General features: G+C 57.9%; 2 protein-coding genes across 3 annotated transcripts; both read right to left on the reverse strand.

Moving 5' to 3' along the window:
- Positions 1–1,986: 1,986 nt before the first annotated feature.
- On the reverse strand, positions 1,987–8,817 carry PLIN5 (perilipin 5). 2 transcript variants are annotated; one of them, XM_059388715.1, is made up of 8 exons: positions 8,700–8,803; positions 7,575–7,650; positions 6,937–7,132; positions 6,004–6,086; positions 5,492–5,672; positions 4,533–4,732; positions 3,221–3,337; positions 1,987–3,017 (listed from the first exon to the last, which is right to left on the reverse strand). In XM_059388715.1, the coding sequence occupies exons 2-8, from the start codon at positions 7,632–7,634 to the stop codon at positions 2,487–2,489; spliced, it is 1,368 nt and encodes a 455-aa protein (XP_059244698.1). In that variant the 5' UTR covers positions 7,635–7,650; positions 8,700–8,803; the 3' UTR covers positions 1,987–2,486. The 2 variants fall into 2 exon arrangements, with proteins under 2 accessions (XP_059244698.1, XP_059244699.1); XM_059388716.1 differs by lacking the exon at positions 7,575–7,650 and having other exon boundaries at positions 8,700–8,817.
- Positions 8,818–9,654: 837 nt separating this feature from the next.
- On the reverse strand, positions 9,655–12,886 carry LRG1 (leucine rich alpha-2-glycoprotein 1). The gene is made up of 2 exons (XM_059388695.1): positions 12,776–12,886; positions 9,655–11,623 (listed from the first exon to the last, which is right to left on the reverse strand). The coding sequence occupies exons 1-2, from the start codon at positions 12,826–12,828 to the stop codon at positions 10,612–10,614; spliced, it is 1,065 nt and encodes a 354-aa protein (XP_059244678.1). The 5' UTR covers positions 12,829–12,886; the 3' UTR covers positions 9,655–10,611.
- Positions 12,887–14,652: the final 1,766 nt, after the last annotated feature.

The following is a 14,652-nucleotide window of genomic DNA, read 5'->3' on the forward strand; positions in this document are numbered from 1 at the left end:
GTCATCTCCTTGGAGCCATCGCTGTGTTTGCCAAACAGTTGGGGAACAAAATGGGGATGTCCCCCAAACTCTAACCTCCCCGCCAATCCTTCCCAAAGGTGGCAGGGGAGGAGGGAAACCTTGGGTGTGCTCCTCCCCTTCTCACAGGCTGCCACAGCACCGTGAGGGCAGAGAAACCCAGCCAAGATAATAAAAGTGATCACAAACATCCGAGTCATGTCCGGCCCTCCTCTGCCCAAAGTCCCCAGGGATCCCACCTCCCTGGAGGAAAGCCTAGTCTTTCTCACGGCCCGGGCCCCCATCACCTCCCTGTCCCCCCCTTCTCCCTCTCTCCCCTCGACTCATTCTGCTCTAGACACACTGTTCCTTCAACACCCCGGGGCCAGTGCTGCCCCAGGGTCTTTGCACAAGCAGTGCCTCCTGCCCAGGATGCTTGTCAGTCTTTGCTCTGAGAGGTCTTCTTGGACCCCCTTCTCCTATTTAAAAATACACACCCTTCCTTCTACCCTCACAAGCAACCCCATCCTCCAACCCTTTTATATTTTTCATCATCTATACAACTAAGACATAATTTGCACATAGTTTGTTGTCTCTCCAGCTGCACTGTAAGGTCCCAGAGAGCAGGATTTTTACCTAGTTTGCCGCCTGCCTGGCACACAGCAGGTTCTCAACAGTATTTGCTTGCTGGCCGCACAGATGAATGAGCGAACAGCAGCTTCCGAACGTGAAGCGTGTCCTAGGACGGAGTATGGTCGCCTCGCTACTTTCATACCCCCCCCACAGAGGAGAATCCAGGCTCACAGGAGGCAAGCAACTTGCCCACGCAGGCGTAGGCCAGGCTGAGATGCAAGCCCAGGGCCGTATCTACTGACCCACCCCTTTCCAAGGTTTCTCCTCAGTCCATTAGCTTTCCCTTCCCACTGGTCCTGCCACGCTGACTCCCCCACTGTCCCCCAGTGCCATGCGTTTGCCCGAGTCACTCCCTCTGCAAAACACCCTTCCCGTGTGCCACCCTGCCCATCCTCACCATGCCTCGCCCTCCAGGAGCCCCCAGCCTTGTGGGGGAAGAGAAGACAAGGTTGCCTGTGGCTCTCAGTCCGAGCGGAAGGGGGTTTAGAGTCTCAAGAAGGTGAGCTGTAGATTGTTGGAGCTATCCCACTGGGGTGGAGTGAGGGAAAGCTTCCTGGAGGAGGTGGCATTGGGGCTGGGGCTTGAAGATGGATGGGATGTGTCCAAGAGACGGGTGGTGGGGTGGGAGAGGACTCCAGGCACTGCCTGTGCACAGGCCTGGAGGTGGGGGGATTGCAGAGTTCGCTGGGAATGCGGCATGCCAGGGTAAGGAGTTTGGATAATTGGTTTGAGGGTGAGTGGGAGCCATGGACGTTCCTGACCAGGCGCGGGGAAGTTAGTCTGGCTAGTGGGAGGTAGTTCAGCCTCCCAGAGCCGCCCCTGGGCCAGGTCCTAGGGAAGCCAGAGGCCACCCTGACCTCACCACATTACACTGTGGTTTCCTAACACCCCGCCCAGCCACAGGGGAGTCTGAGGGGCAGCCAAGAATTCGGTCAAAGGATGGGAAGGCCCCCAAGAGACTGGCCCGTGGCCCTTCCCCTACCTCTGTCTGCCCCATTCTGACCAGTGCAGCTGGAAAAATCACAGCAAGTTCAACACCCCTCGGTCTAGGGAGGTTGGCATAGGACAGGCTGCCCTGTCTGACTTCTTTCTCCCTCTGATCCCGTTCTCTGCAGTTGCTAAGAAATTCATTTATACTAAAGTATGAATAGCTTCCATTCCAGGAAGCTACATCTGGGTGCCTAACCATGTGGGCCGGGTGATAGAGGTGGGACTCGACAAGTTGTCAAGCTGGTCAGAGAGGCATTCTCACGCTTTCAAATCTCGAACCTTTGCTTGTACCATGCAGTCACACACCTGAGGTCCCCGGCACTCTGAAACTAAGACCCACCCTGGCCTGAACAGGGGCCACAGGCCTTTGAACAACACAAAGCACCTTTATTCCGGAGCACAAAACCCCAAAGGGCAAAGCAAGTGGGTCTGCCGGCCCAGCGGATACAGCTGGCTATCTTCCGGGACCCCCCAGTCCAGGGTGTACAAGGTGGTGGGGGAGGAGGGTGCTCCCTTTTCGAAACCCCAAGTAGAAGCCATTGGGCAAAACGTGTGCTTCTATGGGGAGTTTTGATCGGTTTCTGGGGTTCAGGGACAGGGCCACTGACAGATGAACCCAGCCGGGGGCTAGTGGGACCTGAATTGGGTTCCAGTCCCATATGCTCAAGGGAAGGATTGGAGAGGGCCTGAGATCAGTGCAGCTGGTCTAAGATGGCGACTTCAGCCCCTCCACTCCCACCCTGCACCCAGGCCGAGGCCACCGCGTGGGCTGTTATTGCGAACACACGGCCACTAGGGGGCAGCAGGGATCTCGGATAGAAGCGGGCTTCCTGCTTGCTGCCCCACGGCCCCGCGGCCGCCTCTGGTCAGAAGTCCAGCTCTGGCATCAGGGTGTGCTTGGGGGGGCTGGGGGGCACGGGTTCCTCCTTGGGAATGTCCTCTGGGAGGGCTGGCCCGTCCCCGTGCTCGGCCTCCCAGGCTCTCTGCTGGGCCGGCCAGTCCAGGTGAGCCCAGCGGGGGTCGGGGCCCCCCACGACCTCGTCCACCAGAACCTCCAGGTCGGGCGGCGGCGCAGACCGCTCCAGGAGGATGGGCGCAAAAGGCCCCACCAGCCAGGGCAGCGGCACGGCCTGCACCACCAGCTCCAGCAGCTCATCCACACAGGCGTGGGCCCGGGCCACACTGCCCTGGCCCTCGGCCAGGGCAGCGGCCGGCACGTCCCGGAAGCAGCGGGCGTCGGCGAAGGCGGACTGCAGGGCGTCCACACTGCGCCGCACCTCGGCCACCTTCTCCTGGGCGCCCGGGGGCAGGCCCCGCACGCTGCTCTCCAGCGCGTCCACTGTGCCCTGCAGCTCCCGCATCAGACTTCGGGACAGCACCAGCGTCTCCAGCTCTGCCTGTTGGGGGAAGGGAGGGGCCTCAGGGTACCAGATGGCCGCCCACCCAGACCAGCCCCTGCCTCAGTTTCTCCATGCACCCTCCAAACAGCGGAGCTCAACACTTGGTTGGAGAGAGCTCGAGTCTGGCCCCTGGCGCCCCGGGCAGATCCAGAACACACCCCCACACACTCCCCCTGCTGATCCTCTCCCTCCCACCCTACCTGGCTGCGGCGTCGGCCATTCTCTGGGGAGCGCTGGCTCCAGTCCTCCCAAAGCTCATGCACCTTCCCAGGCTGGGCCGGGGCAGTGGGTGTCACACCGCACTGCATGAGGTTGATCTGAGGGGGCGGGGATAGTGGTCAGAGCTGGACCATTTGGGGGCTCAGGGGAGCCAGCATCCTAGCCTGGATCTGGTCTCGATAAACATCTAGAGAACATCTTCTTCCCTGCAACCTTCCCCCACCTGCTGATCCAGCCTGGCCCACCTGCCCGCTCTCTCCTCTGCTCTTGGTCAGACCCTGAGACCTGTGGGGCCCCTAAAACTCAGGCTCACTTTGCCTGTGCTGCTCCCTCTGCTGGCGATGCACTTCCCTCCACTCCATGCCCCTGCCTGGTTCGCTCCAGTTTAAGTTTCAGTGTAGATGACTCCCCCTCCAGGAAGTCTTCCCTCCTGCCCTCCTGGCCGGGCCCTGATCCCCCTACTGGACCCCCACTGTGTCTTCGGCACCCGGGACAGGGCAGGCTCTAGGAGATAAATAGAAATAAAGTGTGGTCCATCTGCACTCTGGAATATGATTCAGCCTTGAAAAGGAAGGGCATTTTCACCCCTGCTACAACCTGGATGGACCCTGAGGACGTTGTGCTCAGAGATAAACCGTCTCAGGGGCTCATAGGCGCCCTCTGGTGGGTGCTGTGGGGAGGTCAGAGTGGAGTCCTTGGTGGGGCTGGGGGTGGGCTGGCCCTGGGCGAGAGAAGAGGAGGGGGAGCTATGGGCAGAGCTGGGGTACTGGCTGGTGTGCGGGATGTGGGATCGGAGGAGAAGAGGGGAGTCGGGGCTTGCTCTGGTGTTGACCTGAGTCCTGGAAGCACGGAGGTTGAGAGGCAGCAGGAGGAAGAAGTTAGGGGCGTCTGAACTTATCCAGCTCAGTTAAACGGGAGCTGCCATGGTCCTTTGGAGCAGGGGGGGATGGACAGTGAGGGAAGAGGCGAGAACCTACAGGTTGAGGAGGGCTGGGATTGGTGGCAGGAAAGCAAGGGAAGGGGAACTTTTTCTCACTCCTGAACTACCCTAACTGCCTGTAAATTCCAGCTCTTGCCCCCCCCCCCCCCACTGGACGAAACCCCTTCCCGTCTCCCCAGGCTCAGCCTTGACCCCTCCCTGAGCTGCCCCAGCCCTGAACACACACAGCGGGAGGCAGCCGAGCTCGGCTGTGCCTCTCCCTTCAGACCATTTCAGGACCAGGTCCTCAGCCGGCACTCGGTCCATGCCTACGGGCCTGCATCGTGGCGGGGGTGTGGACAGAGGGCTCTCACCAGCTCCAGCGTCTCCTGCAGCTTGGCCAGTGTGTCCTGGGCATGGTGTTTCTTCTGCCTCAGTTTCCCCAGGGAGTGCTCATAAGCCAGGTGGCGGAGCCGCGTGGACAGGGAGCCCAGACGTACGAAGTAGCCCTGGTGTTTCCTCTGCTCCTCCACAGACCCCACTTCCGGGCCCTCAGCCTCGGCCGCCAGGGCCGCTGGGGGATGGGACGGGGGAGGGGGTCAGCATGGCCACCCCACCACATCTGCTCACTCTCCTTCTGGGTGGACAAGCCCACGGACTCCCTAATTTCTCATTTCCTTTACCAGTATCAACTCAACCTTCCCCGGACCCTAGGACCTAGGCACTGCTATTAGCCCCATTTACAGATGAGGAACACTGAGGCAAAGGGAAATACGTCCCACGGCACGCAAGAGGCAGATCCGGGATTCCAACCCAGGCGCTCTTAACCCCTCGACTGAACGGTCAGTGAGGGATATCCTGCAGGTGCTTGGCATACAGTAGGTGCCTCATAAATGACTCGCAGCCTTCCTGCAGACGAGGGAGTGCCTTGACACACTTTTCCCGGGCCCTAAAGCAGGGGCTGGGAGGTCAGATCGTCTCTGGGGTCAGAGACAGGTGGTAGAAAGTTGGAGAATGGTGCTTTTTGTTTTGTTTTGTAAGATTTTATTTTTTGAGTCCTATTTACCCCCAATTTGGGACTCAAGCTCACAACCCTCAAGTCTCTGAGCCCCGTAGACTCTTAGGGTCTGTGTGGTCTGATTTCTAGCAGAATGTGGATCGGGGGGCCATGGATGGGGATGCGGACGTCAGGCCCGGGCTCAGCTCAGTGTTTCCTGCTGAACTGCTGTGTGGCCCTGCCCAAGTCCCAGACTTCTGGGATCCGTCCCCACCAGGATGCGGACTGAGCAGAAGGATTCAGCGGCAGGGCAGGGCAGGAGGGTGGCGGCCTCACCGAGCTCGTCCTCAGTCATGGGCAGGAAGTGGTCCACCAGCTCCTCTGACTTGCCCAGCACGACGTCCACGGCGTGGCTCATGGAGCGCTTTAGGTCCACGCTCCAGCGGCGGCCCTGCCGGGCCAGGCCCACCATGCCCGTCACACCACTGGCCACCGTATCCTTGGCCGAGGTCACCACCTGGTGGGAGGGGGCTCCTTCTAGATTTTGACTTCCTTCTCTCAGCCCAGCTCCCTGGGGCTCGGTATCAAGGGGTCCCTGGCCCCTCCTGGCCCTGGGCCTCGATTTCCCTTCTATAAGACGGAGGCAAAGAAAAGTTCTCCCGCACGGGCTTGTTGAGGGGATGCTAGACTCGGGTGCAGATTATTTTCGTCTGGCTGGTGTTTTTTTTTTTGAGTTGGGCCCAAACCTGACTCAGCCGCCCTGTCTGGCCAGCCCAGGTGTCCAGGCTGGTCCCGGGGAGGCTGCGCTGCTCCCTCCCACCCCCACCCCTCCCTGGGTCCCCACCGACCGTCTCGGAAGGTTGCTGGAGAAAGGGCAGCTTCTCTTCCAGCTTGTCCAGACCCCGGCAGGCGAGGTGGTTCACTGTGGCCACTGGAGGGGAGAGGCAGTGAGTGAGGGCAAGAGGAGCAGGGGGAGGTAAGGGGAGGCCTGGGCCACCCCGCGAGGGGCTGGGGACCCTGAGGGTGGGGGTGGGGCACCAGGCTGGACCCCACCACTTCTACTGTCTTCCCAGCCTCAGCCCTGCCACCGGGCTGCCACCGGTGCCAAGGTGACTCCCCGTTCGTGCCCGATTCAGATGCCCCAGCGAGCAGGGGAGCCGAGGAGGAGGAGGCGGGGAAGGCCCTGAGCTGGGACCCTCCGGTGACCCCCTTCCTTGGTCAGATGTGAAGTCAAGGCCTTCGATCCACCCCCACCCCTGTGCCAGGCTGGACTCAGGAGCTGGTCCCAGGAGTCCAGGGATATGTGGGGCTCGGGACACGCAGGGGCAGCGACAGAGAGGAAGACGGGGAGGGAGGTGGACAGGCAAAGGGACCTGGGGTGTGTCAGGCCACTCAACCAGGGAGGACATCAAGACACACAGGAAGGGGACAGAAAGAGGGCGGCCCAGATAAACAGCCAAGAACGGAGGTCCAGGAGATCCAACCACAGAGGGACAACCTACAGAGCAATGCAGGTGGAATCAGGGGTGGGAGTGTGGGCAGGCGGAGTGTGGGAGGTGGCACCGGCAGGGCTGGGGGAGGGTGAGACGTGTGGGTGGGGGCACAGACAGGTGGACAGGCTAAACGGCACTCTCACGGAGGTCCCAGCTCAGCAGGTGCCCTCCAGAGCCTTCATGCGGATGGAGCAGGAGTGGGGGGGCAGCTGGGACATACTGCAGGACCCAGGGTCTTGGGTGGCGGGACCCAGGGTCTTGGGGGGTTGGGGGCGGGGTGGGACTCACGCTGGGGCTGCAGGTGGCTGAGCAGCGGCTGGGCGTGGTCCAGGGCGCGGGTGGTCAGGCTGCACATGCAGTGCTCGGCCAGGCGGCAGGCAGAGCCCAGCAGCGGGTGCCTGTCCTTGGCCGCGCTGTAAGCATCGAAGACGGCGGAGCACGTGGTCCTGACCAGCGGCAGGGCCACCACGCGCTGCACCACATTCTGCGGGAAGAGGTGGCGTCAGAGGGGCCCCGATGGGGCGGGGTGGGGGTGGGGGTGTGTGGGGAGCTCAGTCACACCTCAGTCCACACGTCCCCTCTCTGGGCCAGGATGACCACGTGGGCGGGAGGGTTGGGGGGACTGCGCAGGAAACCTGGGGCTTCAGCCTCCCCATCTGTTAAATGGGTTTCTAGGGCTGCAAGATTCATAGGCGTGAAGTGCTGGGAGCGGGGTCGATGCAGAGTCTTGGGCAGAGACCCCGGGGGTGGGGGAGGGAGAGACACTCCCCACTCCCGGCACCACTGTGCCCCTCTGGGAAATGAGTAGGCTGTGCCACCCCCCCCCCCCATGGTCCAGAGGGGGTCCCTGGTCTGAAACTGTCCCAGAAGGGATATCCCCCCACTCTGGCCTGTGCCCCTCTTCCGTGGGCAGGGCAGCCCCGCACCTGCTGGTTCTGTTCCCACAAGCTGGTTCGGGGGGCCTGGGCAGCCTCATCTTCTGACATGCCTGCTGCGAACACCCTGCGGGGCGGGACAGGGTGAGAGGGGCCTCTACACACCAGCCCCCCTGGGTCCTGCCCAGGCCTTGGGTTCTGTCCCGCTGGGCTTGGTGACTTGGGCAAGTATTGTTCTCTCCTGCGACCTCAGTCTCCTCAAAATAGGGTAATGATGGGGCACCCGCGTGGTTCAGTCCGTAGAGCACCCGACTCCTGGTTTCAGCTCAGGTCGTGATCTCAGGGTCGTGAGGCCTGTGCTGGGCTCTGTGCTCAGCGGCGGGTCTGCTTGAGATTTTTCTCCCTCTCCATCTACCCCTCCCCTGCTTGCACACCCATACACTCTCTCTCTCAAATAAATAAGTAAATCTTAAAAAACAAACAAACAAAAAAACTAGGGTAATGGTTGTAGCTACCTCACAGTGTCATGAGGGACATGGACAATGTGACAGTGCATGCACAGGGCCCTGCACACAGCAGGTGCACACTAGAGAGCTCTGGCAAGGTGGGGACACTGTAGTGATTCAAAGCATGGGCCTGGAGAGAGAAAGACCTGGATTCAAATCTTGCCATTACTTGCTGTGTGACTTGGGGCAAGTGCCTTCACCTCTCTGAGCTGTTTCCCCTTCTGCAAAGGAGAGGAGGTGCCTGCCGTCCCTCCCCACCCCCAACTCACCCTTCCCCGACAGAACTGCATACGCAGCCTCTGGCAGGGGTGGAGGGGGCAGCTGCAGAATCCCAGTAAGTCCACAGACTGACAGGGAAACTGAGGCGGCCAGCAGGTCCGTGGTGTTTCCAAAGCCACTCATCTAAGCGGACTCCATTGTCCGCTTAGAGCGGGGAGTTCGACCTGAGGCTCCTGCTCGCAGTTCTTCCTTTATCTCCACTCTGTGCCCTCAGAGCCCTGGTCCCCACCCAACTGGGTCCTGAGCTTCAGCCAACTGGGCCAAGGGTCTCGGCCACCTGCTCCGCCCATCATCCCCCTCCTTCTCACGCCGCTCGATCCTCTCCCGCCCATCTGATCTGGAGCCCCCAAATCTGCGGGGCTCTCCTGGACGCCCTCCGCGTGGCACTCACCTGGGTGCGTGCAGCCACAGCCTCCAAGTGCCCCTGCGGACCCCAGACTCTGGCTCCAGTCTCCGCCCACCGCTGGCCTCTCCCGCCTTATAGCGGCTCGGGGGGCGGACCTTCTGGGACTGACCAATGGGGAGGGGCCGGGCGGAGGCGTGTCTCGGGGGCGGGGCTCCAGCCTACCCTCCCCACCCTGCACGCTTCCCTGGGGCTCTGTCCGGGTCGGGGTCGGAGTCGGGGTCGGAGTCGGGGTTGGGGCCGGAGTCGGGGTCGGGGCGGGGGTGGGGGGAAGTAGGGGGCGCTCCGCAGTTGTCATAGTAACTTGAGGACGCTGGATGCCCCAGAATTGAGCTACTTTCCTTGGCCAGTTTTGGCCACCTGTCACCCTGCTGTTGCCGCAGATACCCCTGGAGGACGATCCTGCAGCTCCCACCGCCTCCCAGAGGAGTGACCTTAGGCAAGTCCTCAAGGTCATTCTGGTTATTTAAAAAAATCTGCCATTTAACTTGGCCAGGAATCCCGGCCGGCCCATTCCCTTAGTCCCCATTTTACAGATGAGCAAAGTGAAGGATCCAATTCAAACCCCACTCGGCCAGACTCCAGGCTCCTCCCTGGCATTCATCATCATGCCTGGAATGACCACCAATGTGACCATGACCATTCTTCCAGGGACCCCGTCCTCAGACACCCAGGGGTCCCCCAAATCTGACTCTGGCTCCCAACATGCCCAGCACTGTGTCAGCAGGTGGCCCAAGGTTCTGAGTGGGAGGAACACAGGCTCCTATGCCTTCAGCTCCACCCAGCCCGCCCAAGCCCACCCTGGGTGGGTGGCTATCCCCCACGGCTTGTCATGGGCCAGCATGACAAATTGTTTAGAGACCTGAAGCAATCTGGTTTAATTTAAACCTTCCCCAGGACACAAGCTCTGGCAGGAGTCCACTGGTAAAATGACACTCTGGGCGATGGTCAGTGTTTTATTTCCAGTTAAGTCCTGGATGGGGGGAGGGGAGGAGGAGTCACGGGCCATCAGATCCCCACTGCCGTCCCTCTGGAAGTTTATATCTTGCACCCCAGGCCCTGGGTCAGGCTTCTTCTTTCCTTCTCCTTCCTTTTTTTTTTTTTTTTCCAAAGATTTTATTTGTTTATTTGACAGACAGAGATCACAAGTAGGCAGTGAGGCAGGCAGAGAGAGAGAGAGAAGCAGGCTCCCCATGGAGTGGAGAGCCCGATGCGGGGCTCGATCTCAGGACCCTGAGATCATGACCTGAGCCGAAGGCAGAGGCTTTAACCCACTGAGCCACCCAGGTGCCCCCTTTCTCCTTCCTTTTGGGGAGGACTAGAAAGTCAACCTGGGAGGTGCTCGGAACAGTGAATTCTGCTAGAATTCCAATTCCATTCCACGGTTATTTCCTAAGCCCTCAGGTCTGACCCCAAACTGAATGATGCTGGCTTTGAGGGAAGACAGACCCAGGCCTTGCATTCGGAGACACCCTCTCCCCCCACCTCTGCCCACAAAGTGGGGAGGCAGAACCAGATAGAGACAACGCTCGCATAGCCAGGGCTGGGCCAGAGGGAGCCGAGCAGGCTGAGGGAACCTGGAGATCAAGAGATCTGGAAAACGGGGGAAAACATTCTTTTCTCTTTTTCTTTTCTTTTAAGTAGGCTCCATGGCCACCGTGGGGGTTGAACTCATGACCCTGAGATTAAGAGTCGAGTGCTCTACTGACTGAGGCTGCCAGGTGCCCCAGGGAAAGACATTCTTGGAAGAGGGTACAGGAGGCTGGAAAGCCCCACGTGCATTTTGGGCAGCCTGGGCCGAGCAGGTCCTGGCAGCTCTGGGAAGCTGAAGGTGAATTATTTGCTGAGTGGCGTGCACTGAGCTGAGGTAATGCCTGTCTCATTACCTCGGTCCCAGGCCTCAGTGGGACTTGGCTGCTTCCAGGAGCTTCTGGCCCTTCGAGGCTTCAGGCCCAGCGCAGCGTGTGGCATTCTGGGAGAACATCTTGTCTCTGTTGGCTACGAGCCACCCATAGAGGTCGTCCAGTTTCTCATCACAGATCCAGGGGTTCCCAGAGATGTCAAAGCCTTCCTTCATGTCTCGGGTGGGCTGCCCCAGGGATGTCCAGAGCCCCTTGGGGACGCCAGTGAGCAAGTTGTTGGAGAGATCTAGCATATCCAGCTGCCGCAGGCCTTGGAAGACGCCAGCGGCCACGGTGGCCAGCCTATTGTCATTCAGGAAAAGGTAGCGCAAGTCTGGCTGGGGTGACAAGAGCCCCTCTCCGAGCACCTGCAATCTGTTGCCCTCCAGGTGCAGCCTCTCCAACTGCAGGGGGCCCCGCAGAAGGTCAGGGGGCAAAGTCTTCAACTGGTTATTACTGAGGTCAAGGATGTGCAGGGAGGTGAAGTTGGCCAACAGCCCAGGGGGCAGCATCTGGAGGCGGTTCCCGGATAGATCCAGATGCCCCAAAGCTTGGAGCCCCTGCAGCCACGAGGGCTCCAGGATTTCCAGCCGGTTCTCTTTCAGCACCAGGGTGTGGAGAGCGGCAGAGACCCGGAAGAGGCCGGGGGGCAGCCGGGTCAGGGCATTGCCGGTTAAGTCAAGCACCTTCAGCAGAGGCACTGGCAGCAGGAACTTGGGGGAGAGGCTCTCCAGCTGGTTGGTGGAGAGGTGCAGCTCCTGGAGGTTAGAGGCGCCCTGGAGGGTGTCGGCCCGCAGCTGGGTGAGGTTGAAGAACTCCACCACCAGGTAAACCGTGTCAGCGGGGAGGCGGTGAGGGAGTTTGGCCGGTGGGTGGCAGGAGACGGAGCTGCCGTTGATCGAATGGAACACCAAGCAGGTGTCCCGGTTTGGGGTGACATCCTGAGCTGAGACCACAGAGAGCAGCAGCAGGAACAGTGTTCTAGAAAGATGGGAACTCAGGCCTCCTGGGCTGCAGGCAATGACAGAAGACATACCCCGCTTCATGAAAGGGTCCCCAGACTCTGCCAACTATTTCCTGTCTCCATCTCCACACCCGGGACCATGCCCCCTCATGGCTCCCCTGGATTCAGGCAGTCACCCCCTGCTGCTGTCCTGGCTTCCACCCGCACCTGCCAAGAGCTGCCAGAAGTTGCTGCAGATCTGGAGAGCAATCTAACTCTCTGAAAACTGAGTTTCTCAGTCTGACCCATAAATGCTACCCTTCTCTGTGGCCAGCCCAGCCCCAACAGACTGTTAATGATTTCCAGTCAAATTTGCTAATTTCTTCTGCTCTGGCTTGTTTTCTGGGTCATTTCTTTCTTTCTTTCTTTTTTTAAGATTTTATTTGTTTATTTGACAGAGAGAGAGAGATCATAAGCAGGCAGAGAGGCAGGCAGACAGGAGGAGGCAGGCTCCCTGAGGAGCAGAAAACCCAAAGCAGAGCTTGATCCCAGGACCCCAAGATCATGACCCGAGCCGAAGGCAGAGGCTTAACCCACTGAGTCACCCAGGTGCCTCTTCCGGGTCATTTTTTAGCTCCCTGGCTCCAAATTTTAAAGGTAGGGCCAGTGAACTCCTACTTATCCTGCAAAGCCCCTGCTCCAATGCCCCCTTTTCCATGAAGCTTTCTTTGATTTTCCCAAGGTTTCCCCTCTGGCCTCCTGCTCTTCCTATCCAAACAAGGTTCTGTTTCTTTCTCTGATGGAGCCCCAGCTCTCACTCCAAAGTGCTTGGGTGCAACCCAGCACTCCAGAGGGAACTCTGAACATGAAAAGTGCATCCTGCTTCCTGCAGATCTGGGACAGGAATTTGGCCTTAGGATGGGGTGGTTTACAGTTGACATCACAGTCCTTGGAAGGCTGGGACTTCTGCTCTTCCTGGTGCCTCCAGCAGGCCTCTGATGGGGTGTTGGTCAGGAGGTGTTGGTGGGCCTCCAAATCTCTGTCTGGCCCGGGGAACACCTGGGACTTCTGTAGTGAGTGTGTGTATGAGAGCACGTCTGTCTATCGTTACAGCTGTAGGTCTATTCCTGCAGATCCATGTCTAGCCCTGTGACTTTGGTACATTAGACAGAATGGTCTGCTATCTAGTTCTGCCCACCATGGGTGGGGTGGGGGCTTACCTCTGGTTGCGCTGTGGGCTCCAAGAGGACATGCCGGCCGCTCTCTTTTCCATCTATGTTCCCTTAGCCTGGTGAGGTAGCCTTATACCTGCCTGGACTGCCCGCAGGGCCACCTCCCCTCCTAGGGAAGTCCTCACCCACATCCTGTTCCCGTTAGTGGCTGGGCCCGAGCCAAGCAGGGGAAAGGAGCTGGTCAGAATTGCAAAATTGCTTCCTGGCAGGGAGAGGGCAGGAGGCTGGGATGCCTGCACCCTTCTCTACCTGCTTCTTCCCAGTTTTTCATTCCTCTGATTCCTGCTTTTGGGGGGGGGGTGCGGGCACCTGAGAATCTCTGGGGCTGAATACCCACTTCCCCCAACCCAGAAATCTAGGGTCAGATTTGCAAGGCACCATGCCTGAGGAATAGGGACAGCTCTTTAAGCAAGAGGTACTCTTTGCAATAAATTTGAGCAACCAGGAAGTTCAATGAATAAATGAAAAGCATTTGTCTTCAATTCATGACATATTGTTGCTGGCTTTTTTTTTTTTTTAATGAAATCATTTCTAGAAAATAGATTTCAAAAGTAAGTGACACTCGAAGTCTTCATGGGCTTTGAACAATGGCCTGGGTGGGATGAAACCTGGCCCTGGCTCCCAGCTTCACTAGGAATGGCTTTATTTTGTGATCTTGGGCAAGCGGCTTAACTTTTTTTGGCTTCAGTTTCCATATCCATGAAGTTGAAATCAGTCTCCAAGGGCCCCTTCTACTCTTTCTTTCTTCATCTGACTCTAAGGTGCTCTTTGTTTTGGATCTTTCTCATTGCCTAATAAACGCATTTGGAGGCTACAAATTTCCCTCTGAAAACTGCTTTGGCTGCACCCTGGGGGTTTCGCTAGTCAGTGCTTTCTTTCTTTCTTTCTTTCTTTCTTTTTTTGTTTGTTTGCATTCTAAACATTCAGGTGTGATGTGTCATCTTTACCTGCACCCAGGACTTCCATCATGGCTGGCCATGTCTCCTTTTCCCTTGCATGATCTCTGAAGCGTTTTCTGTCTTTTGAGCTGTGAGAATGAATAGGAGTTCTGTCTTGTGGACACATAAGTTCAGAGGCACACATGCAGGCTGACCATGACAGGCATAAAGAAAGATAGATGGATATCCTCATGAACCCACAGATAGAGATACGACCCAGAGACAGGTGAAAACACAAAGAACCATACAGAGGCACAGTCAGACCGAATAACAGATCCATAGAGTTTGACACACAGAAACGGATACCGACAAAATAGGCAAAGGACCTGAATAGACAGTTTCCCAAAGAAGACATCTAGATGGCCAACAGATACAGGGAAGGTGTTCAACATCACTTATCATCACTTGTCATCAGGAAAATGCAAATCAAACCCCAGTGAGATAGTGCCTCACACTCGTCAGAATAATAGGATCAAAAAGACAAGAAGTAACACATGTTGGCAGGGGCATGGAAAGGAGCGCTGTGCACTGTTGGTGGGAAAGCCAATTGGTTCAACCACTGTGGAAAATGGTATGGAGGTCCCTCAAAACATAAAAAATAGGGATATATGGGAAAAAAATAGGGATATGTGATCAAACAATCCCACTTCTGCGTATTTAGCCAGAGAAAACATTAGAAAAGATACCTGTGTTCCTTTGTTCGTTGCAATATTGTTCACAGTAGCCAAGACATGGAATATCCTAGTGTCATTGACAAATGAATGAATAAAAAAGATGTGATAAAAGAACAGAAAGAAAGAAGGAAGGAAAGAAAAAGAAAGAGAGAAAGAAAGGAAGGAAGGAAGGGAACAAGCAAGCAAGCAAGCGGGCGCCTGGGGGGCTCAGTCGGTTAAGCGTCTGCCTTCGGCTCAGGTCCTGATCCTGGAG

Source organism: Mustela nigripes, chromosome 2 (assembly GCF_022355385.1).
Source record: "Mustela nigripes isolate SB6536 chromosome 2, MUSNIG.SB6536, whole genome shotgun sequence".
Classification (NCBI taxonomy): Eukaryota; Metazoa; Chordata; class Mammalia; order Carnivora; family Mustelidae; genus Mustela; species Mustela nigripes.

Coding starts and splice junctions, on each gene's coding strand:
- PLIN5 (XM_059388715.1), bottom strand. CDS start 7,634: ATGTCAGAAGATGAGGCTGCCCAGGCCCCCCGAACCAGCTTGTGGGAA. Junction 7,133..7,574: donor TGTGGGAACAGAACCAGCAG/GTGCGGGGCTGC, acceptor CTCTTCCCGCAG/AATGTGGTGCAGCGCGTGGT. Junction 3,338..4,532: donor TGCAGGAGACGCTGGAGCTG/GTGAGAGCCCTC, acceptor CCGCCCCCTCAG/ATCAACCTCATGCAGTGCGG.
- LRG1 (XM_059388695.1), bottom strand. CDS start 12,828: ATGGAAAAGAGAGCGGCCGGCATGTCCTCTTGGAGCCCACAGCGCAAC. Junction 11,624..12,775: donor AGCCCACAGCGCAACCAGAG/GTAAGCCCCCAC, acceptor CATTGCCTGCAG/CCCAGGAGGCCTGAGTTCCC.